This window comes from Taudactylus pleione, unplaced genomic scaffold (assembly GCF_031769625.1).
Source record: "Taudactylus pleione unplaced genomic scaffold, aTauple2 ptg000070l, whole genome shotgun sequence".
In the NCBI taxonomy this organism is placed as follows: Eukaryota; Metazoa; Chordata; class Amphibia; order Anura; family Myobatrachidae; genus Taudactylus; species Taudactylus pleione.
In genome coordinates this window covers 19,353,563-19,378,994 of record NW_028284472.1, presented here as the reverse complement: position 1 = coordinate 19,378,994, position 25,432 = coordinate 19,353,563, and the positions used below count along the sequence as shown (strand labels likewise).

Below are 25,432 nucleotides of genomic sequence, written 5' to 3'. Positions count from 1 at the left end.
AGACTTGCGCACATCTAGCAGAGGTGCGGTCTGGCGTAGACCGAGTACAGCAAAGGTGAAATATGCATATACAGTATACGCCTGTTAGGAGGTGTGACTTGTAACGGTTCAGCCCACATGATGGCTGCCTCCAGTTTACTGCATGCTTAAATTTATACCTTGTATGTAATTCATACCATGTATATCTGGCTAGCCCAGTTACAGCCCTCTGTACATCACTTTCCTGTGAAAAACTGTATTTATCAGACCTTTTTATTTTGTTCTCCTGGTGAAAAAAAAAAGACTTTCCCCAGGACCTTCAGGTATAAGTGGACGTAGCCTTATAGTGTGAGTGGGAATATATAAGACGTCACACTTATGTAACATCCTTCCTGAGAGCTGGAGCTGCGGTTACACAACACATGTTCCCTCATGTGGCAGAGAGTAAGCTCCGGCAGACACTGCTAGAACCGGCTGTTTTCATTATCACTGCACATTCAGCCGAGGTAAACACACTCATCCCAGTGCTGCCCATTATTCCGCAGATCATCATAGAACTTCACTCAAAGGGTCTCCATTGTGTCACAGAACTGGTGACCTGCATTGTCCCTTTGTTCTTTACAGAGATTGTTTTTTTTTTCCTTTACAGCTCACTATTTGCGGAACAGTCAGCTTCTGAAAATTTGGCAGGGGATTGTTATGATGTTGCTTAAAACAGATGTTATTTACATACATACATATATATAATGGTTCTATGTTACATATGGGCATTGCAGCTATAACATGAATTTTATATGGGGGAGGAGGTGCATAGGCGTAAATGGAGAGTTAGGTCCATTTTTTGCCCATATGGTACTAAGCGGGAGATATACTAAGCCGTGGAGAGAGATTGAGGACCCCATTATTCGTTGATACATACAGTAACCTCTTTCGCACTCGCTAGGGGTTATGTCATCCTTTCAATTTTTAACAAATAGCGTTAATCTGATATTACCGCTGTTTGTCACTGGTATGGTCCCCATTGCTGACGACCCAGCAGCAGTCTTTCCGGCTTCACAACGAGTGATAAAACTGGTTAGGTATGACAACGGTGCTCCAGCCAATCAGCTCCCAACTGGAAGTTGGGAGCTGATTGGCTGGAGCACCATTTGTCATACGCAACGAGATTTATCACTCGTTGATAAATAAAGCCCAAAGTACCAACCAATGAGCTCCTAACTGTCACTTTACAGGCTGTGTTTCAAAAATGACAGTTAGGAGCTGATTGGTTGGTACTATGGGCCTGATTCAGCAAGGAATGCAAAGGAGAGAACGCACACTCTTGGCCAATATTTTTGCTCCTCGCATGCCCATGCATCGCACTGCGTGTACGCGATCTGGCCAGTGCGATAAGGTTATGGTGCGCAGACTACAAGCAGTGTGTATGTAGAAAAGGGTCCTAGACTGCACATCCTGAATTTATATAATGGGAGGTGCTACCTGTTGAGACTATTGTTGCAGACACAAAAAGAAAAAGTACAAGTGCAAACTCCAACATTACTAATTATTAATTATATATAAAACATTTTGCAATTAAATTTTGCAATTAATAAATAGAGATTTTAGCATAATCATGGCCAAGGTTATGGGCCTACCCACCGCGTCCAGGCAACCCCTTAGGGCAGGTCCCTAATATGCAGTGTGTATGCAGCCCTTCCGAAATTGATTGACAGGAAGTGCTGTTTGTGGGTGGTCAGGCGAACGCAGGCGTTATAACGCCATTATAGGGGCGTGCATAATTAAGGCAGTGCGGTGGAATACGCAGCCATACCGTAAGCTGTACACAGGAAGCGGCCAAATTCCTGCGGCAGGTCAGGTCAACCACTATTATGCTAATGTGTCCTATGGTTCTCGATGTTACCGATGTTTACGCTATCTTGCGTGCTGATTAGGCTGTGAGTAAAGGGAGACGGGCGGCTTAGTATGGGGCTGGGTGACTGCATCTTGTGTTGCGGTATCCGTGCGTGTGCATTGATTAGCATATTCTCGCAGCGGTCGGGTGCGTGCGTCTGCTAGCGTGTGTTCCTTGCTGAATCAGGCCCTATATCTCCATCCACTTTATCTCTCTCCAAGGCTTAGTGACGCTACCCCTGTGATTGAAATATGACAGTTAGGAGCTGATTGATTGGTACTATATATCCATCCACTTTATCTCTCTCCAAGGCTTAGTGACGCTACCCCTGTGATTGAAATATGACAGTTAGGAACTGGTTGGCTGGTGAATATGTAAGGTACAGAAACACTATGAACAAAACAAGAAAAAAGTGACTTACAGCACAGAATATTGCAGGACATGCACAAGGTTTATAAACATTGCTGTGTCAGCAGTATAACACCCAAATAAGCAATGGGACGGCTGATCCCAAAGGCTTGGTGCAGCTGCAGGCAATGGGGAGTAGGTGATGGTATAGGTGAGGGAAGGAAAGCACATGAGGGAGGTGAAGGTAAGCACCAGGTAGGGAATTAACTAGAGAGTGTATATAGAAAACTATAGTTCATCGGTTATAAGACAACATACACAATAAGTGGTATATTTACTAAAGTGCATGTTTTTAGAAGTGGAGATGTTGCTCCTAGCAACCAATCACATTCTAGCTATTATCTTCTAGACGGTACTAGATAAATGATAAGTAGAAACTGATTGGTTGCTATGGGCAACATCTCCACTTCTAAAACCCCATACTTTAGTAAATAGACCCCCTAGGCATCTGAGTTCAGGAACTATTATGTGTTCTCCATAAGCTCATCCACAGGATGCAGATATCTTTGTGCAGTGATGCTTGTCTCTGTGTCGTAGGATGCTGGGATGCAGCCCGTTCCTGGTGTTATCCTATTTCTTCTTGTGGTTTGTCCCTCCCTTTGTGACCGGAAGAGTCTTCTGGTATTTGCTCTTCTACTGCTGCTTCCAAGCTCTGAGCACGGTGAGTAACCAATCAGATTTGCAGTAGGGCCCATTATGCAATTGCCCCATGATGCAATCACTTGTCCTGTTGCTTGATCTCATTTGGAGAGTCGACTCCACCCACTTCAGCATTCACTAAGGCAGAGGTTCCCAAATGCGATCCTCAAGAATCCCCAACAGTTCAGATTTCAGAGATATCCAAGGTTAAGCTCAAGTTGTTAAATCAAATTGACTGAGGTACTAATTAAATCACCTGTGCTCAACCATGGATATCTCTAAAACCTGAACTGTTGGGGAGCCTTGAAGACCGTGATTGGGAACCTCTGCACCGAGGCATGAAGCCTGGGGAACTCACATGGGGCTTTGGGGCTTGGGAAGAGTGTTGGCTCCAGGCAACAAGTGAGGTATAAACTAGAGAATGGCGATAACAGTAAAGCTGCAGCTTAGCTTGACTGTTAAACTTTAGAGAATGCATGGGAGTGTCGGGGCTTCCCATGTAAAATATAATTTTTTCCTTTCATATTTCTCTGCTGCCACCTGGTGGTGATTTAGTAAAAGTAATTTGATGTTTTAAAAGTTCAGTCTTAATTGGTAGCAGTATGATTGATAAATGTGGCTCAGGTAACTGTGAAGCCGTATTACCTACAGATTACTATTTTAACAACTTTGGGGTCAATGGAGAGATAAATGAAAGGGTTTTTTGTGGATGGATCTTGCGTGTATTTGTAATGTGCGTGTTATGTGGCCGAGCACATGCGTCTAAGGGCGATCCTCAGTCACACGTTACTCAGGTGCATCGCCAATTTCAGCTGGATGGTTGTAACTGGGTCATTCACATGTGATTTAAGTTTGGTGAGGACGTATTGATGGTGTGTCGAAGCAACTACGGGCAAAGGATTGGACTGGTGCAAGTGCCCCCTAAGCATGATGACGGGACTCCTGTGTAGGTTGGCTTGTGTCCTAACTATTGGCTACTGCTGAGTCCAGCAAGTCAGTGACTTGTGTCACACTCCCCTAACACTTGCTGGCCTAAACACACAGGGCCTTATTTACAAAACTCAGTATGGTCACTGTACAGCAGAAGCCCTCATTAGCACAGCAGCTTCAGTTATCGGGCCATTCATCAAAAAGGTAATGCAGGAGATATATCTACTTACCTTCCTCTGGCGGAATGGCCCGCTGTCCCCATACACTAGTATCACAGATATCGCCTTCTTTCCTTCCTCTGGTGGAATGGCCCGCTATCCCCATACACTAGTATCACAGATATCTCCTGCTTACCTTCCTCTGGTGGAATGGCCCACTGTCCCCATACACTAGTATCACAGATATCTCCTACTTACCTTCCTCTGGCGGAATGGCCCGCTGTCCCCATACACTAGTATCACAGATATCGCCTTCTTTCCTTCCTCTGGTGGAATGGCCCGCTATCCCCATACACTAGTATCACAGATATCTCCTGCTTACCTTCCTCTGGCAGAATGGCCCACTGTCCCCATACACTAGTATCACAGATATCTCATACTTACCTTCCTCTGGCGGAATGGCCCGCTATCCCCATACACTAGTATCACAGATATTTCCTGCTTACCTTCCTCTGGCAGAATGGCCGCTGTCCCGATACACTAGTATCACAGATATCTCCTACTTACCTTCCTCTGGCGGAATGGCCCGCTATCCCCATACACTAGTATCACAGATATCTCCTGCTTACCTTCCTCTGGCAGAATGGCCCACTGTCCCCATACACTAGTATCACAGATATTTCCTGCTTACCTTCCTCTGGCAGAATGGCCCACTGTCCCCATACACTAGTATCACAGATATCTCCTACTTACCTTCCTCTGGCGGAATGGCCCGCTATCCCCATACACTAGTATCACAGATATCTCCTACTTACCTTCCTCTGGCGGAATGGCCCACTGTCCCCATACACTAGTATCACAGATATCTCCTACTTACCTTCCTCTGGCGGAATGGCCCGCTATCCCCATACACTAGTATCACAGATATCTCCTTCTTTCCTTCCTCTGGCGGAATGGCCCGCTATCCCCATACACTAGTATCACAGATATCTCCTACTTACCTTCCTCTGGCGGAATGGCCCGCTATCCCCATACACTTGTATCACAGATATCTCCTTCTTTCCTTCCTCTGGCGGAATGGCCCGCTGTCCCCATACACTAGTATCACAGATATCTCCTACTTACCTTCCTCTGGCAGAATGGCCCGCTGTCCCCATACACTAGTATCACAGATATCTCCTACTTACCTTCCTCTGGCAGAATGGCCCGTTGTCCCCATACACTAGTACAGGGGTGGCCAACCAGTCGGAGGCAAAGAGCCAAAAAATATATGTAGTCAATCTAAAGAGCCGATAGCATGCGCGCGCCGTAGGATCCGTGTGTCACAAGGCCACGCCCCATTTTTGTGCGCACGCCTTTGTTATGACATTTGCAGGAGCATGACCTTGTGTCACACCCCCGTTTTTAGTCACGCTGGGGGTGAGCCCAGGACATTAAAGATAAACATTTTACATAATCTTCCAAATATACATTTTTCACTGTTGAAATGAAAGAAAAAGCCAGAAACATAGAAAACATTGAAATAGCCACGTTCACATAAAATACATATTGAAATCCAGAACCACATAAAATACATTGAGAATACCAGTGCCCATTATGCTGTGCCCCCTGTAGTTGTGCTCATTATGCAATGCCCTCTGTAGTTGTGCCCCTTCTGCAATGCCCTCTGTATTTGTGCCCATTAATCAATGCCCCAGTAGTTGTGGCCCTTATGCAATGCCCCCTGTAGCTGTGCCCATTATGCAATACCCCCAGTAGTTGTGCTCCTTCTGCAATGCTCCCTGTAGCTGTGCCCCTTCTGCAATGCCCCCTGTAGCTGTGCCCATTAAGCAATGCCCACAGTAGTTGTGGCCCTTATGCAAACCCCCCTGTAGCTGTGCCCATTAAGCAATGCCCCACCATAGTTGTGCCCCTTCTGCACTGTCCCCTGTAGCTGTGCCATTAGTTTTTGCCCTTATGCAATGCCCCCTATACTGTGCCCATTATGCAATGCCCCCCAGTAGTTGCCCCTTCTGCAATGCCCCCTGTAGCTGTGCCCATTAAGCAATGCCCCCAATAGTTGTGCCCCTTCTGCACTGTCTCCTGTAGCTGTGCCCATTAAGCAATGCCCCCTGTAGCAGTTCCCCTCCTGCAATGCTCCCTGCACTAGCTCCTCCCCCTATAAAGAAACTTACGTTTGTGCTGGCACCGCTCCACGACGTCAGGGCTCCCGAGTCCCGCCGCACCATTGCTGCTTCTACCGTCGCTACTGCTTCTTCTTCTGCCGCCTGCTGGATCTTACTATCATGACGTCACCCGCGCACTGCATTACTGGGAATGCTGGCCTCTTTAGCCTTTGATGGCTTTAGAGACCAGCGTTCCCAGTAACAATGGGGGTCTGCCGACCGGCGAGCCGCATTAGAAGCTCAGAAGAGCCTCATGCAGCTCAAGAGCCGCGGGTTGGCCACCGCTTCACTAGTATATCAGATATCTCCTGCTTACCTTTCTTTGGTGGAATGGCCCACTGTCCCCATACACTAGTATCACAGATATCTCCTGCTTACCTTCCTCTGGTGGAATGGCCCGCTGTCCCCATACACTAGTATCACAGATATCTCCTGCTTACCTTCCTCTGGCGGAATGGCCCGCTATCCCCATACACTAGTATCACAGATATCTCCTGCTTACCTTCCTCTGGTGGAATGGCCCGCTGTCCCCATACACTAGTATCACAGATATCTCATACTTACCTTCTTCTGGCGGAATGGCCTGCTGTCCCCATACACTAGAATCACAGATATCTCCTACTTACCTTCATCTGGCGGAATGGCCCACTGTCCCGATACACTAGTATCACAGATATCTCCTGCTTACCTTCCTCTGGTGGAATGGCCCGCTGTCCCCATACACTAGTATCACAGATATCTCATACTTACCTTCCTCTGGCGGAATGGCCTGCTGTCCCCATACACTAGTATCACAGATATCTCATACTTACCTTCCTCTGGCGGAATGACCCACTGTCCCGATACACTAGTACCACAGATACACTAGTACCACAGATACGGAGACCGCGCCACATTTTATATGTGCATGCAAAACATAATTACTGTAGGTGCATACACATGTAAGTCTGGCAGCCATGGGCATGCTGACGCTTATAGTTTTACAAACGCCAGCATGCCCAAGGAGGTATTGACTGCTGGGAATTGTAGTTCCAAAAAACTTTTTAAAATTATTTTCTGACTTGAAACTACTGTATTACTCGGGCATTGAACAGGAATGCCAATATGATCCCCAGTTGTATACAGCATGGGGCTGGTTTGCCCAAGGAGGGGATGCAGCAATCTCTATTATAGTGTGGCCAGCCCAGCCTAGCATACTACACACATTGCCCCCCACCTGTATTAGTAACCAGTCCAGACCTTAGCACTGTTGCTGTTATTTTAGAGGGATGGGAATATAATTTTGTTTTATTTCTTTTATCGGTATAAAAGGCGAAACTCCCAAAGACAATAGAGGCGCCTGCCTCCGGGCACCAAGCCCTGAAGGGGCTCCGCCATCTATGGCATGTACAGCAGCACTTGTGTGGTTCACAGAGGAAAATGAGTGTGACCACTGATCTTCTACTGTAGCTCTGCACCCGCTGCTGCTGGGAGCTCCTCTAACACCTGGATAAGACGGCTTCTGTCTGATAACCCTCACCCTGCGCTTCAGCAAGCAATGGTGCACCTGCCACGGAGCCGGCTCCGTCGTGCGCATGCGCACTGGGCCACCATCGACCCGCTTGCGAGCGTATAGCGCTCACGAGCGGGTCTGAATCAGGCCCAGAGCCCCCGGATAATTGTATAGTGTATGTCATTGTCCAGCATTAGAATTCATTTAATATTATTTTAACTTCCATTCACTACATTCAAATTAAACATAACTTTGTCGGCACTATTATAAACCCCTGCTGCTCGCGCTGTGCTGCCTGACGGCCACGCATATGCAGAAGGACTCCCGGGTCCTAAAGTCCTCTCTTAGCAAAGGACAGCTGTTTTTCGGAAGAGCTGTCCTTTGCAACTTTAATTGCAATTGTACATTCATACCGGTGCTTTTAACGCTGCTGCGCATGAGGGAGGCGTCGGGAATCGGGATGTATCACATTCAAAATGCGATTTGTGATACATCCTGCCCTAGAAGACCTTTTACAATTGTAATAACTAATATTTTTTTATTTCCTATAGATTTATCACGTTCCATACACGACTCTAACAATGTTTCTTAGCACAGAGCAGACAGAAAGGGATTCAGCCACTGCATACAGTAAGTGTGATGCTCTCTCTGTCATATTATTATTGTAATTATTATTAATAAACTTTATAGGGTGCCACATGGGGGCCGCAGCGCCTTACAGAGGGAAAACAACAAGACAGTAAATGGTAACACAGTACAATATAGTAAACAGTACAATACAGTATACAATTAACAAATAACGTTACAACTTTTGACAAAGTAATGCCAGGACGCAACTAACAGGTTTAGAGCCACTGAAAGACACAGAAGGGGTGGAGTCCCGGGGGCAGAGAGCCCAAGGAGGGCGCTACTACTGAATTGTTTTGCTGCTTCTTAGAGTAGTGTTCCTTCTAGCACCCTGCACCTGTCACAACCGTGCCGTTCCTCTTTCCTGCCTGGGGGATGTCGCTCTCTGCTCTGGTGCTTCTAGCACACGCTGGTCTGTATATCAGAAGTTTGTTGCATAGCTGAGTGTGCTAGAAGCTCCAGAGCAAAGCAACACCACAGGTAGGAAAGAGGAACTGCATTGTATTGATGCAACCAGACAACCACTGCACAGATCACTATAATCTGTGCAGACTTTTTTACGTTCAAAAGTATAGAAATAGTTAATGTCGTTTTTTTTTTTAAACAAAACAGTGTTTGGATTTCCTCTATTTTACAATAACTAGCACTAGGCTGAACCAGCTGGGGGGATAACGCTATAGCAGGGAGGCACCATCGGGGAAGGTCCCCCTGACCAGCCCCAAACTGGTCAGCCCAGGTCTGTAATCCCTCTGGAAGTCGGGGCTGCAAAAAATTAAAAGGGGTCCCCCCTCTCGATATATATATGAGCTTATCTGCTAGAACTCCACCACTATATATTGGATTTTATCATACGATCCTCTCTTGGGACACCTTTTCCTCAATGTCTAATGATCCCTGAATAATATAAACACTAGATAAATTGAGTAACAACAAATGAATCACCCAGATCCCAGGGAAGCAGATCATGGTGAATATGCTTTAGACTGTACTTAAATGAGTAGTAGCTCTTGGTGGCAGTGAATCTTCATGGAAATGGGTGACCAAGAGAGGTACATGATCAACCAACGCGTTTCGTATACTGAGACTACCCTGGGGACTGCAACGCGTTGGTTCCCCGCAGTTAGCTCTATAACTCTCTTGTAGGTCTGGACGAAGATCAGGGTTCCCATTAGACTCCATGCCCGGGCAGTGTCTGTGAAGAATATGCACAATTACTAAACTGCAGCTGTTTTTTTTTTTCCTTCCTCCCCCTTTCCCTCCCTCCTTTTATTTCATATTTTATTTTGTTTTATTTGTTTAGAAGAATATTTTCTAAGATTGTTTGTATCTGGATATATTGTGGATTTAAAAAAAAAATAATAATTTTGAAAAGAAAAACAAAAATAACCTGCAGCTGTTGAAGTTTCACCCTACTGTAAAGTAAAGAATGATGTTGTGTAGGAATGAGTCCAAATGCTATTTCTGCCTCCGTCACATCCTGTGCCTCCTTCAGGAATGACAATGGAGGTGCTCGGGACCTTGATCGGAGCGGCTCTGCAAGGGCAGATAGTTGCCAGCGCTCACACTGCCCATCACTGTCGTGTGAATAACGGGACTGTAAACGTCACTGTGAATGCCACAGACTCTCTGGTAAACACCACTTTCTTGGTACCAGGATCACCAGATTACCAGCTTCACGCCGTAAGTAAGGAACTGTCCGGCAATTGCTTTGCATAATGCATATGCGAACTCTCTCTATTTTGGCACTTATAGAAAGACTGTACCTAGAGAGACAGGATAGGGGAGGTAAGGAGCGTTCTAACGCAGGCTGATATCACACAACCATGTAGTCCAAAGTCTGAATTATTTATAATACTGTTAGGGGTATTTTTCCTACAGTGAGGGTTTTTAGAAGTGGAGATGTTGCCCATAGCAACCAATCAGATTCTACTTAACATTTAACTAGCACCCTCTAGAAGATAATAGCTAGAATCTGATTGGTTGCTATGGGCAACATCTCCACTTCTAAAAACTCTCACATTATAAAATATACCCCTTGGACCCTGAAGACACAAGTGTGGATAAATTGTGAAGATTTAGCTTTATATTGATGCTGTTTATTTTTACTTTTATGTTAGGGGTAAAAACATTTTATTTTATTTTTTTAAATAAAATTTCGTTTTGGTTAAAAGCTCACCCGACCCCGGTACCCTCAACAAACCCTGATCCCAGGTAATTGGGCTTTTAAGATTATACACAACATTAAGTATTTACCATCTTTGCACAGTTTGTATGTCGTCCTGCGCCTGTAAGCCAGTACACAACGAGGTGCGTTTACGCAACACATTGCTGGGGCCGCATTTTTTCCAGTCCGCAAAAGACACATTATCTGTGCTATGGAAATTTAAATTCTGTTCTTGGTATATATTTGTTTTGTTGCAGCTAAGAGGATATGTGGCGTAGCGAGCAGGATAGTGACACTGCTGGGCAGATAGTATACTAGAGCAGATTAGACGTATGGCATGAAGTGTCTCGGTTCCTCACATTACATGCCATTTGCAAATTCAGTGATTCCACAAATTAAAAATTGTCACTTTTTGTTCATTCATTGGTTCTATCATAGGGATTGGCCACCGTTAAGCATAGACATAAAATAAACTTTAAGTACTTCTGACAATGAAGTTGTTCCCAAAAGCACATTTTAAGTAAACGTGATGTGTAAACTTGTGCTTGTATGTATTAATAATGAATGTACATGTTCAGTTATGTAATAATGGATTCAATTTAATTAAGCTGTATATATTTGTAGAGAAATGTCTACATGATCGCTGCTGGTGTGATCGGATGCGTGTATTTAGTCTGCACAGCCGTCCTCTTTATAGGAGTCAAGGAGAAAGATGGTGAGAAATTATTTTTTAACTCCATGTGGTTTAAATTGGATCTGCCACTGACAGAGAGTGGAGGCAGCCATTTTACGTACTGTGGGCCTGATTCAGAGCCGCTCGTAAGCGGCCGCTCGTTCGTTCGGAGCGATGTTCGCACAACTGCGCATGCGTACGGCTCGTAATTAGGGGTGTGCACCGGCCACTTTTCGTGTTTTGGTTTTGGATCTGGATCTTTCTTCGTGTTTTGGATCTGGATTGGTTTTGCCAAAACCACCCTTCCGTGTTTTGGGTTCTGGGTTTTGTGTTTTGGATCTGTATTTTTAAAAAAAAAAGCATAAAAACAGCTAAAATCACAGAATTTGTAGGTTTTTCTGCTCCTATGCTATTATTAACCTCAATAACCTTAATTTCCACTCATTTCCAGTCTATTCTGAACACCTCACACCTCACAATAGTGTTTTTATGTCCAAAAGGTTGCACCGAGGTAGCTGGATGACTATGCTAAGCGACACGAGTGGGCGGCACAAACACGTGACCCATCTAGGCGTGAAACTGCAGTGGCAGACAGGATGGCAGTTTGAAAAACTAGGCCCCAAACTGTACATAATGCAAAGAAAAAAAAGAGGTGCAAGATGGAATTGTCCTTGGGCCCTCCCACCCACCCTTATGTTGTATAAACAGGACATGCACACTTTAACAAACCAATCATTTCAGCGCCAGGGTCTGCCACACAACTGTGGCTGAAATGATTGGTTCGTTTGGGCCCCCACAAAACAAGCTGGCAATTAATCTGTCCCTGCACAAACTGGCTCTACGGAGGCAAGATGTCATCCTCATCCTCCTCATCCACCGATTCCTCACCCTCTTCAGTGTGTACATCCTCATCCTCAGAGAGTATTAATTCGTCCCTGCTGGAACCACAGGTCCCTCTGTACGTTCTGGAGGCTGGTCTCCCTGGAAGAGTTGATAATTCATTTTATGAACATCATCTTCTCCACATTTTGTGGAAGCAACCTCCTACGCCTTTCGCTGACAAGGTTCCCGGCTGCACTAAACACTCTTTCGGAGTACACACTGGAGGGGGGGCAACTCAGGTAAAATAGAGCCAGTTTGTAAAGGGACCTCCAAATTGCTTCTTTTTCCTGCCAGTACAGGTACGGACTGTCTGACATGCCTACTTGGATGTTGTCACCGATGTAATCCTTTAACAGACAGACGCACGCTTGTCGCTGCTGCTTTGAGGATGCAAGTGCGGCTACAGCCCACACAATTCACAAAGACAGAAAAAAAAAAAGAATATTTTTATTGTTTGTGGAGCGCACTTTGAGGGTTACACCACCCTTTAACAGACAGACGCACGCTTGTCGCTGCTGCTTTAAGGATGCAGGTGCGGCTACAGCCCACACATTTCACAAAGACCGAAAAAAAAAGAACAATATTTTAATTGTTTGTGTAGCACACTTTGAGGGTGTCACCACCCTTTAACAGACAGACGCACGCTTGTCGCTGCTGCTTTAAGGATGCAGGTGCGGCTACAGCCCACACATTTCACAAAGACAGAAAAAAAAAGAACAATATTTTAATTGTTTGTGTAGCACACTTTGAGGGTGTCACCACCCTTTAACAGACAGATGCACGCTTGTCGCTGCTGCTTTGAGGATGCTGGTGGAATCTAGACGGGATTTGGAACTGAGGACACACTACCTCCATCAATTGTCTAAATCCCACTGCACTAATGGCGGATACCGGACGCACGTCTAACACCAACATAGCAGTCAAGGCCTCAGTTATACGTTTTGCTTCAGGATGACTGCTGTCGTACTTCATCCTCATCGCTAGGGACTGTTGGAGGGTCAATTGTTTAGTAAAAGTAGTGATGTTCCTACTTCCTCTCTGGGATGATGAACAACTCCCAGCAGCAGCAACAGCACTAGGAGGAAGTGGTTCTTGATCTTTCCCTATTTTATTTTTATCGGAGAAAGTTTGGTCCTCCATTTATGTTATATTGATATATACGTGCGGCTAAAGCGCACACAAACACAGAAAATATTTTTTTATTTTTGCTGGAGAGTAGTGCACTTTGTGGGTTACACCACCCTTTAAGAAATGAGCCAGCCGGCTCTTTACTTATGGGACACAGGCGCACGCTTGGCGCTGCTCCTTTGTTGATGCACGTGCAGCCACAGTGCACACAAGTCACAAACACAGAAAATATATATTTGTTTGTTTTGGAGTGTACTTTGGGGGTTACAGAACCCTTTAACGGTCAAGCCAGCCGGCCCTTTACTTATGACACAGGCGCATGCTTGGCACTACTTTGTTGATGCACGTGCGGCTACTGCGCACACAATTCACAAACACAGAAAATAATTTTTTTTTTGGTTTGGACTGGAGTGTACTTTGGGGGTTACAGCACCCTTTAACGGTCAAGCCAGCCGGCCCTTTACTTATGACACAGGTGCACGCTTGGCACTACTTTGTTGATGCACGTGCGGCTACTGCGCACACAATTCACAAACACAGAAAATAATTTTTTTTTTGGTTTGGACTGGAGTGTACTTTCGGGGGTTACAGCACCCTTTAACGGTCAAGCCAGCCGGCCCTTTACTTATGACACAGGCGCACGCTTGGCACTACTTTGTTGATGCACGTGCGGCTACTGCGCACACAATTCACAAACACAGAAAATAATTTTTTTTTTGGTTTGGACTGGAGTGTACTTTGGGGGTTACAGCACCCTTTAATGGTCAAGCCAGCCGGCCCTTTACTTATGACACAGGCGCACGCTTGGCACTACTTTGTTGATGCACGTGCGACTACTGCGCACACAATTCACAAACACAGAAAATAATTTTTTTTTTGGTTTGGACTGGAGTGTACTTTGGGGGTTACAGCACCCTTTAACGGTCAAGCCAGCCGGCCCTTTACTTATGACACAGGCGCACGCTTGGCACTACTTTGTTGATGCACGTGCGGCTACTGCGCACACAATTCACAAACACAGAAAATATATTATTTTTTTTAGCACTTGGGGGGAGCACCCCTGATGGACAGAGCACCCCCTGGACAACACTACAGCACCCCTTTAGGACTGGGACACTACACAGGACTTTGGAGTGGACACAGCCCCTATGGAGAACTGACTGCACAACACAGTCCAGCCAGCCCCTATGAACTTTGAAGTAGTGGACACAGCCCCTATTAACAACAGCAGCACAGCACAACACAGCCAGCCCCTATGGACTTTGAAGTAGTGGACAACAGCAGCACTACACTACACTACACTACACAGCCCTAACTCCCACCCTCCCTCTTCACTGTCCACAGCCGAGTGAGAAAATGGCGCCGACGCGGGTACCTTATATAGGATCCAAAACCCGCGAGACTCGGAAGGTGGGATGATGACGTTTTGCCTCGATTTCAGATCCGAGTCAGGCGGGAAAAGTCGAGCCTGACTCGGATCGGACTCGGATCCCGCTCACCCCTACTCGTAATACGCATGCGCGAACCAGTCAGTGCGTTCGAAATTCATGTGCTCGCAAAATAGCGAGTGCCTGCTAATTTGAGTGACAGGATGAGGCGTTTGTGGGTGGTAACAGGGGAAGGTGCTTGAAAACGGGGGAGTGGAGATCCGAACGCAGGCGTGCCAAACGGTCAAAACGGGCGTTTAATGGGAGTGCATAATTAACAAAGCAGCGTCATTGACCACGTCACTGGGTTGTCTGTTAGCCAAAACTGCTCGCATGATTGCAGTAGGAAAATGCTACCACAAGAATAGCAAGCAGTTCAGATGCCGTTCGATGTACTAGATTAATCTAATAAATACCGGAGATGACGTATGATGCGAGCGGCCAGGGGGCGTTTTTATCAAAATAGCGGCCGCAGGTTTTGTTCGCTCGTTCAGACTTAGAGGCGTCAATAGACCGCAAAGAGCGAGCACTTCATTTAAATAGCCAGCCCCTTTTTCAGAACAACCGTCCGCAAATAGCGTACGGCTCTGAATCAGGCCCTGAGCAAATATTGATGAGAGTGTGACCTGTAAGTTCACAGTGTGCCTCAGTGATGTCACTAGTTCCTATATATTACTTTAATTCTCATGAATATGGGCTCAATAAACAAAAAGGGCTTCCCTACCTGGTGCCTGTTGCCTCTATAGGCTGCATTTTCATGAATGATTCAGACGGAATATCAGCCTATGTCTTGTGGAAGACTCTAAAAGAAACATTTAGACACTGAAATATACTATGGATATTTGGGGGAATTTGATCAAAGCTTGGAAAGTTATAAAGTACCAACCAATCAGCTCATAACTGTAATTTGTCAAACACAGCCTGTAACATGACAGAAGCTGATTGGTTGGTACTTTATCTCTCTGCACTTTATCTCTCGCCAAGCTTTGATAAATCTTAAGCTGGGTACATACTGGGCTATAGATTGGCTGTTCACTCAAACTCAGGGACGTGCAGTTAGGGTAGGCAGAGATATAAAAATTATTAGAATAATACAAAGAAGATATTTATAACTTATAAACATCTTTGTTTATTGTAATCATTTTTACAGTTAACACTCACCAACTTTGTGGAGCTCCCTGGGAATGCAGGGAGACGAGAGATGAGGCAGCTTCAGCTCAGCCTCGCTTCTGTATAGTCAGACACTGCTTGCAGTGCTGGGGGGAGGGCCACCCCACAGGTAGTAAGCTGCATAGAATGAGAGCTAATAGAGGCATGCCTCCGAGTAATTCGTACCTTGAGCACTGATGGACACCTTGGATGTGCCATGTGACCAGGAAGTGCACAGCAGTGTTTAGAGATTGGAGCTGACAGCAGCAGCAAGAGAAGACACAGTGATGCAGGTAGGAGAACTAATGAAGCTTAGTGTACTGAGGGGAGAGTTATAGTGAGTAGGGGGTGAGACAGGTAGCACTCAGACCCATCTCCATGTGTATCTCCCAAGCCATTGACCCAGGGGCGTTTCTAGAGATGAGGGGGCCCGTGTGCAGTCTCCGACAAAGGCCCCCTCCTCTCCGCCCGCTGGCCGGCAGCGCACTGAGCTATGCGCGGCCAGCGTCGGAGTTATAGACTCTGGGCACTAGAGTGTGCCCAGAGTCTATAGTGTCTGCACAGGTCACCGGGATAATGGCAGCGGCGGCCATTTTCCATGTACTGCGCATGCGCAAATGATGGGAAAATGGTCACCGTGGCCATTTTCCAGTCATTTTACAGCGTTGGACCCCGCGCCGATGTGGGCCTCCGGAGAGGTAAGTAATATTATGGGTGCAGGGTGTGCGGTGCGGGCCACCCTGGACCCAGGGGCCCGTGTTCCCCGCACACCCTGCACCCATTATAGATATGCCCCTGCATTGACCTCACTATGCTTCACTGATCAAATGGCTGATATATCGCGAGCGCCTCAGCAGGTGTGTATCCCTGATATGTCTGTGAACGTCCTCGTTCACAGACATATCTCAGGGGCTGTGCAGTACAGCCGATGACCAATATATCTGCAGATGTATTGGTGCATCTGGTGGTTGTATGGGCGACCTGCCGATTGCCCATACAAATGCTGCAGGGACCCGACAGTGAGTGACAGCTCAACTGGGCGGGCAAATTTAAATGCCCGGGCAGTTGTGACGTCAGGCCCGACACATCGGGCAGACGATTTGTAAGTGTATATGTACTTACCAACCGTCAGATAGGTCGGCAGGTCAGCCAGACCGTCAACCTAGTGTGTACTCAGCATTAGTACTGGTTCTTTCTACTGTTCAAATGGATCTACAGTCCACATGGAATAATGCACTCTCCACAGGGTACAGCACAGCCCTCTCTGAAAGCCTGCTATCTTTGTGGACTATCACTAGACAGATTTTATTGAATTGCTGATTGGTCAGAGTGACTCAGTGCAATTTTTTTTTAATATAAATTCAGTGCTAGTGAATGAGCCCTAATGTGTTCTTGTCCAAAAAAAAAGAAAATCTGGGAATGTAAAGCTATGAAGCTGATAAACAGAATTCTTAGTCTGATCTCAGTTGATAAGAAACATGTACTTACTAATATTTAAAGTTTTTGAAATTTGCGATCCGCCTTCTGTCAAGTTTTTTTTGTCCCCCCAAAAGGAATAACTGGCTGTCTGAACTTCAGAATGGCCGCACATTACTATTACACTCTGTGAAAAGTTAAAATAATATGTTTCATCAAAGAAATAAAATGCCTGCCTGTAATAATATCATATCAGCAGGAATTTTAAACAAGTGTTACAAGCTATAACAAAACAATCTGGCAATACAGGAAGGAGATGGGTCTGCAGGTGAAGGCTAAGAAAAGCTACAGTAAAGGTGTGTACACACTAGACGACTCGCAAAAGATGCAATGTCGTCAACGATTTCCTTGAACTCCCCGGCACTCCCGGACAAACAATATCTTGCATAAACTGTGCAATCTGACAAACGACCTGGCCAATTACCTTAATCTCGTTAACGAGACTGCCAGATTTTACTGCAAGTAGGTAGGAAAACGACCCGCGGGAACTCGCATTGTTATCGTTAGTGGACACTGCAAGATTTGCCGTTCCAATGCGTCGGAATCGTCCAAATCGTGCAACATATCGCCTAGTGTGTACCCAGCTTAAGTTCCCCGACACAGGTTTGGTAAAGAAAACCCCACAGGCTGCGGCAATAGAAATGCTTTCAGTCTGGAAATGAAAATTATGTGCCCAGGTCCTCTGGGGGGTTACACCGCAGTAGTGCAAAATCGGTCTCGTTCTGGATGATGCACATATCAGGGAGTTCTGCAAAATGATCTGGTTGTGTAACCACAGCAGTCACAGAGGAAAACACAAAGACGCCCATATTAACCCATGTCTAGCCGCATATCAGTGGAGCACAAACCCGCACATGATGTTACAATGTGGGCATATATATATATATATATAGCGTGTTTGTTGTATCTCGTAAAATACTTGCAATCACATTATTCACTGTATATTAATAAGTCTTTTTTCATTACTTTTCAGATCCCTATGCATGGCTTTCCGGGAAGGTCTTGCCATTTTGTAGCGGTTTTAAACAGTCCATGCAGCACGGCCCATACTGTTACCTGATAGTCTCATTCCTGCTGATCTCAGCTGCTGTCCAGGTACAGTAACTGGCTTATCTAAGCCATGTACAATCTACTTGTAGAAATATCTGCACACTTATCTAATGCCCTGTACACTCTACTTGTAGAAATATCTGCACACTTATCTAATGCCATGTACACTCTACTTGTAGAAATATCTGCACACTTATCTAATGCCCTGTACACTCTACTTGTAGAAATATCTGCACACTTATCTAATGCCATGTACACTCTACTTGTAGAAATATCTGCACACTTATCTAATGCCATGTACAATCTACTTGTAGAAATATCTGCACACTTATCTAATGCCCTGTACACTCTACTTGTAGAAATATCTGCACACTTATCTAATGCCATGTACACTCTACTTGTAGAAATATCTGCACACTTATCTAATGCCATGTACACTCTACTTGTAGAACTGTCTGCACAATTATCTAATGCCATGTACACTCTACTTGTAGAAATATCTGCACACTTATCTAATGCCATGTACACTCTACTTGTAGAAATATCTGCACACTTATCTAATGCCCTGTACACTCTACTTGTAGAAATATCTGCACACTTATCTAATGCCATGTACACTCTACTTGTAGAAATATCTGCACACTTATCTAATGCCATGTACACTCTACTTGTAGAAATATCTGCACACTTATCTAATGCCATGTACACTCTACTTGTAGAACTGTCTGCACAATTATCTAATGCCATGTACACTCTACTTGTAGAAATATCTGCACACTTATCTAATGCCATGTACACTCTACTTGTAGAAATATCTGCACACTTGTCTAATGCCCTGTACAATCTACTTGTAGAAATATCTGCACACTTATCTAATGCCCTGTACACTCTACTTGTAGAAATATCTGCACACTTATCTAATGCCATGTACACTCTACTTGTAGAAATATCTGCACACTTATCTAATGCCATGTACACTCTACTTGTAGAACTGTCTGCACAATTATCTAATGCCATGTACACTCTACTTGTAGAAATATCTGCACACTTATCTAATGCCATGTACACTCTACTTGTAGAAATATCTGCACACTTATCTAATGCCCTGTACACTCTACTTGTAGAAATATCTGCACACTTATCTAATGCCATGTACACTCTACTTGTAGAAATATCTGCACACTTATCTAATGCCATGTACAATCTACTTGTAGAAATATCTGCACACTTATCTAATGCCCTGTACACTCTACTTGTAGAACTGTCTGCACAATTATCTAATGCCATGTACACTCTACTTGTAGAAATATCTGCACACTTATCTAATGCCATGTACAATCTACTTGTAGAAATATCTGCACACTTATCTAATGCCCTGTACAATCTACTTGTAGAAATATCTGCACACTTATCTAATGCCATGTACACTCTACTTGTAGAAATATCTGCACACTTATCTAATGCCCTGTACACTCTACTTGTAGAAATATCTGCACACTTATCTAATGCCATGTACACTCTACTTGTAGAAATATCTGCACACTTATCTAATGCCATGTACAATCTACTTGTAGAAATATCTGCACACTTATCTAATGCCCTGTACACTCTACTTGTAGAAATATCTGCACACTTATCTAATGCCATGTACACTCTACTTGTAGAAATATCTGCACACTTATCTAATGCCATGTACACTCTACTTGTAGAAATATCTGCACACTTATCTAATGCCATGTACACTCTACTTGTAGAACTGTCTGCACAATTATCTAATGCCATGTACACTCTACTTGTAGAAATATCTGCACACTTATCTAATGCCATGTACACTCTACTTGTAGAAATATCTGCACACTTATCTAATGCCCTGTACACTCTACTTGTAGAAATATCTGCACACTTATCTAATGCCATGTACACTCTACTTGTAGAAATATCTGCACACTTATCTAATGCCATGTACACTCTACTTGTAGAAATATCTGCACACTTATCTAATGCCATGTACACTCTACTTGTAGAACTGTCTGCACAATTATCTAATGCCATGTACACTCTACTTGTAGAAATATCTGCACACTTATCTAATGCCATGTACACTCTACTTGTAGAAATATCTGCACACTTATCTAATGCCCTGTACACTCTACTTGTAGAAATATCTGCACACTTATCTAATGCCATGTACACTCTACTTGTAGAAATATCTGCACACTTATCTAATGCCATGTACAATCTACTTGTAGAAATATCTGCACACTTATCTAATGCCCTGTACACTCTACTTGTAGAAATATCTGCACACTTATCTAATGCCATGTACACTCTACTTGTAGAACTGTCTGCACACTTATCTAATGCCCTGTACACTCTACTTGTAGAAATTTCTGCACACTTATCTAATGCCCTGTACACTCTACTTGTAGAAATTTCTGCACACTTATCTAATGCCATGTACACTACCTATAATCAATAGTATGGTCTTGGTACAAAATTGTTTTCCGCATAGTCCCCATACTTGTCTAAGCATTTGTTACAACGGTACACCAAGGCATCTATCCTGGCTTAGAAGAAATCAGTGTCAAGTATCAGTAGCCAGCGTAAACACTTTTTCCTGTATCTCATTTGCTCACAAACGATGTTGTACACAGTACCCACTGAGATGTTCAGTTCACCAGCAATATCACTAGCTCAAATGCTCTGTCCTCCTGAATCAGACCTTCAATGCGGCACAAATTGTCATCTGTGGTAAACAATTCTTGGCCAGTTGGATCACTGCTCATCTTGCAAGTCTGTCCTGCTGTAAGAGGTGTGCAGTGCGGTGCCTGCTGCCGTGCAGGTGTAAACCCGTAGCTTACCTTGAGTCACTCCCTATCACCTTCACGCCGTATGATGAACAGACGGTCCTGGTATAGCAGACTGAACCCGGACACAGTGACCTAGGAGGAAGGAGATGAGGTGAGAGCCGTCCTTCCTCTATGCCGACCGATACGCCCTAGCTAGTCGAAGACCATGTAAAATTAATTCTGGTTTCAAGAGAAGATCATCACTGGCACTTTTGGCCTCAGATCCCAAGTTTCACCTATAGGTACTCACGCACCAGGTGAAGACTTGACCTTGCACCAGAGTGCAAGGTTCATTGTACACCCTGAAGAAAGGAGGATAGGCAGAGACAAACCAACAGTAAAAGACAGACATACACAAAGGTGCTCACCGGTGGTACTCTGGGCTTTATCCCTCTTGATCCCACACACAGGTCCCTGTAGGGATGAGAATAATATGCCGTGCAGGGTTCTAACCTAGTCTAGAAGTGTGTGTCCCTTTTATGTTACCTAAATCTACAAAAGAAACAACGGCCCTAACTCGCTGGCCTAACAAAACTGTATGTGGTGTGACAGAACCTTCTAATTCAACAAATAGCAACAGTGCTAAATCAATTTAAACTGCACGACACAACACACAAAGCAATACTAGGACAGTTATACCATTCAAAAGTGACCACAGGTTAATAACGTAAGTACTGTCTTTTTAAACCTGCCTATCAAGAACTGGCCAGCTCCTCCTCTAGGTGGCTAAGAAACACAATATTTCGGTGGAAGCCTGACAGCTCTCCACGGGGTACTTGGAGGGTGGGAACCTGACAGCTCTCCACAGGTTATATCACCTTCCCCCCCCCCAATGTGTCAATATTTATGCGGTGGACACCTTTTCGATCATACTTGTAGTGAGGACTCAGACTACTACTTGCCGGCTGCTGACAGTGGCTTGAGTCAATATACCCTTGGAGCTCAGGCATCTATGGCCCGCCTACTTGGGGGTACCTTTAGCGTTCTGGACCTAATGCCCAGAGCACTTTACTTAGGGCTCAGGCCCATAGGCCTGCCTAATTGGAGTCCAGAGTGCTTTGGGCCTACTGCCCAAAACCACTTTATAGAGGTGGGCATGGGTAGGTTGCCCGCCTACTTGCGCACTTAGTGACCTGGGCCTAATACCCAGGTTACTCAATCCTAAGAGAGGCAGTAACTCTATAAGGCCTAATGCCCCTATGAAGCCCGGGCCTAGTGCCCACCTATCAGTGGCACAGGCCTAAAGCCTGACTCACTCCCACGGGCCTAGTGCCCAATGCCTGGTAGACTAGGGAGAACATATAAATAGGTGGTAGTGGCCCAAGTCCGCCTACCCGTCTCATTGGAAGAGGCTGTAGTGGGGTGCTTCATTAAGCTCTTTTGCATTCCACCACTGCAGTCCTCTCCGGTCCTCAGCCGAAGCTCCGCCCCTCGCCAACTGCCGCTGTCCTCAAGACTCCGCCATCTACTTGCTTGATCCCCGTCATCTTCTTACTTGATCCCATCGTCTTCTGGCCTCTTCCGCGGCCGCTGGAGCTCTTCTGGAGAGATCCATCTCCTTTACCGGCCTCCAACAGACTGAGCTCTCCCGCCCAGCAGCATCCAATATATGATGCCGCTGGTGGGCGGAGCTATGAAGCAGCGAGCCCTGACTTCTATTGGCTGCCAGTCCGCGAGTCGTGATTGGCTATTCGAACGCTGAACCGGCACTGGAAGCCAACAAGCAACCCCAGCGCCGGACTCTCGTCACTACCCCAACCTCCACCGCTGGAAGGGACCGGGCGGTCCCATAATCAGGTACCCGCCACGTCTGCACCTCCAGTGCTGGTGGAAGGGACCGGGCAGTCCGTTCACCAGATACCCGCCGCCTCTGTTCCGCCGGCGCTAGAGATAAACTCACTGTCCCAGCGCCGGCTATGGATTTGTCCAGCGGAGGACACATCCTCAATGTCCCGTCCTTCTGTGTCGTTGCTGGGATCAGCCACTTGATCCCAGCAATACTTTCCACACTGCAGTTATCCAAGACAGTGCACCACCTCCAAACCTGTTTCTGTGACATGGCATTATCACCGTACACCTAGACAAGTTGGTGATGAATTTCAGCTGCTGATGTGCCCTTTAGACGCAGAAATCTGATCGCACTACTCACCTCAATGTGCGACCATGTTTCCGCCAGCCCCGCCATCTTACAACTGATGTTGGGATAGTATGCCTGATATAAGGCGCAGTCTAATGACCGTAAGAGGAAGCCCTGATTTCTATTGGCTGCCAGTCCATGAGTCGTGATTGGCTATTCGAACGCCGAACCGGCATTGGAAGCCAACAAGCAATCCCAGCGCCAGACTCTCGTCGTGACCCCAACCTCCACCGCTGGAAGGGACCGGGCGGTCCCTTCATCAGATACCCGCCGCGTCTGCACCTCCGGCACTGGTGGAAGGGACTGGGCGGTCCGTTCACCAGATACCTGCCGCCTCTGTTCTGCCGGTGCAAGGGACAAACTCACTGTCCCAGCGCCGGCTACGGATGTGTCCAGCGCAGGGCACATCCCCACCGTCCCGTCCCTCTGTGTTGTTGCTGGGATCGGCCACTTGATCCCAGCACGACTGTCCACACTGTAGTTATCCAAGACAGTGCACCACCCCCAAACCTGTTCCCGTGACATGGCATTATCACCGTACACCTAGACAAGTTGGTGATGAATTTCAGCTGCTGATGTGCCCTTTAGACACAGAAATCTGATCGCACTACTCACCTCAATGTGTGACCATGTTTCCGCCAGCCCCGCCATCTTACACCTGATGTTGGGACAGTACGACTGATATGAGGCGCAGTCTAATGGCCGTAAGAGGAAGCAGCGGTCTAACTGCTCTGACCTGGTGGGAAGCTAGAATGAAATAGAGAACATTATACACGTATATCGTCACACTTATCTAATACCCTGTACACTCTACTCATAGAAATATATCACCACACGTAACTAATACATTGCACTCTCTACTCATAGAAATATATCACCACACATATCTAATACATTGCACTCTCTACTCATAGAAATATATCTCCACACTTATCTAATACATTGCACTCGCTACTCATAGAAATATACCTCCACACTTATCTAATACACTGCACTCTCTACTCATAGAAATTTATCACCACACATATCTAATACATTGCACTCTCTACTCATAGAAATATACCTCCACACTTATCTAATACATTGCACTCTCTACTCATAGAAATATATCACCACACATATCTAATACATTGCACTCTCTACTCATAGAAATATACCTCCACACTTATCTAATACATTGCACTCTCTACTCATAGAAATAGATCACCACACTTATCTAATACCCTGTACACTCTACTCATAGAAATATATCACCACACTTATCTAATACCCTGTACACTCTACTCATAGAAATATATCACCACACTTATCTAATACATTGCACTCTCTACTCATAGAAATATACCTCCACACTCATCTAATACACTGCACTCTCTACTCATAGAAATATATCACCACACTTATCTAATACATTGCACTCTCTACTCATAGAAATATATCACCACACTTATCTAATACCCTGTACACTCTACTCATAGAAATATATCACCACACTTATCTAATACCTTGCACTGGCTGCACATCGCATCCCATTACGTAAGTCCCTATAAAATGTATTTTATATTTTGTAATAAACAATATATTTTGTAACTACAAAAAAAAATTATTTTGTGAATTTATAATAGAATCTGCAAATAATGATAAGAAAAGGGCTCCTTCTAGTGTAGTATTATAGTACACAACTTGTGCAGTCTGTGAGTATATCCAATAAAGTGCAAACATAACAGAACGCAAATTGAGATATGCATATGAATGTAATTCTTTGCTTTTCCAATTCCATCGAAATTCACCTCGGACACCCCAGGAGATTAGAAAGCAAATATAGTGTAACTCTGAGATCAAAAAGTGACTTACTGCTGATAATTATGTGCAGGGCAATGCTTGCTCTAGTACGCTATACCCTCTCACCATAGAAACAGGCATATCTACTAAAACCCATACTGTATGCTGCACAGCAAAGCATAAAATATAACCCCTGAAATAATATGATTAGTGTGGATGTTGTTAGCAATGAGTTACTGACCATTTGCCAGATTTCCGCAGTACATGCCAGGTTCATATTTCCTGCCATACTCCCTGTGACTCCTTCAGCTTCAGTACCAAATGTTCCCTCAGACCGCAGTTATGAGGTAGTGGTTATTATTGCAGTAAATCTAATTTTTATTTGCATGTATTTATCTCACAGACAATTACATTTACAGTGAGCAT

At 45.1% G+C, this 25,432-nt stretch overlaps 1 protein-coding gene across 2 annotated transcripts in view; it reads left to right on the top strand.

The window, feature by feature from the left end:
• MFSD2B (MFSD2 lysolipid transporter B, sphingolipid) overlaps positions 1-25,432 on the top strand; it is a 113,326-nt gene that overhangs the window by 46,421 nt on the left and 41,473 nt on the right. For both annotated transcript variants that reach the window (XM_088467382.1, XM_088467383.1), the window contains exons 4-8: positions 2,816-2,939; positions 8,214-8,292; positions 9,782-9,969; positions 11,078-11,168; positions 18,162-18,283. In XM_088467382.1, the coding sequence (XP_088323508.1) occupies positions 2,816-2,939; positions 8,214-8,292; positions 9,782-9,969; positions 11,078-11,168; positions 18,162-18,283 (604 nt within the window). The remainder of the gene's footprint in view (positions 1-2,815; positions 2,940-8,213; positions 8,293-9,781; positions 9,970-11,077; positions 11,169-18,161; positions 18,284-25,432) is intronic.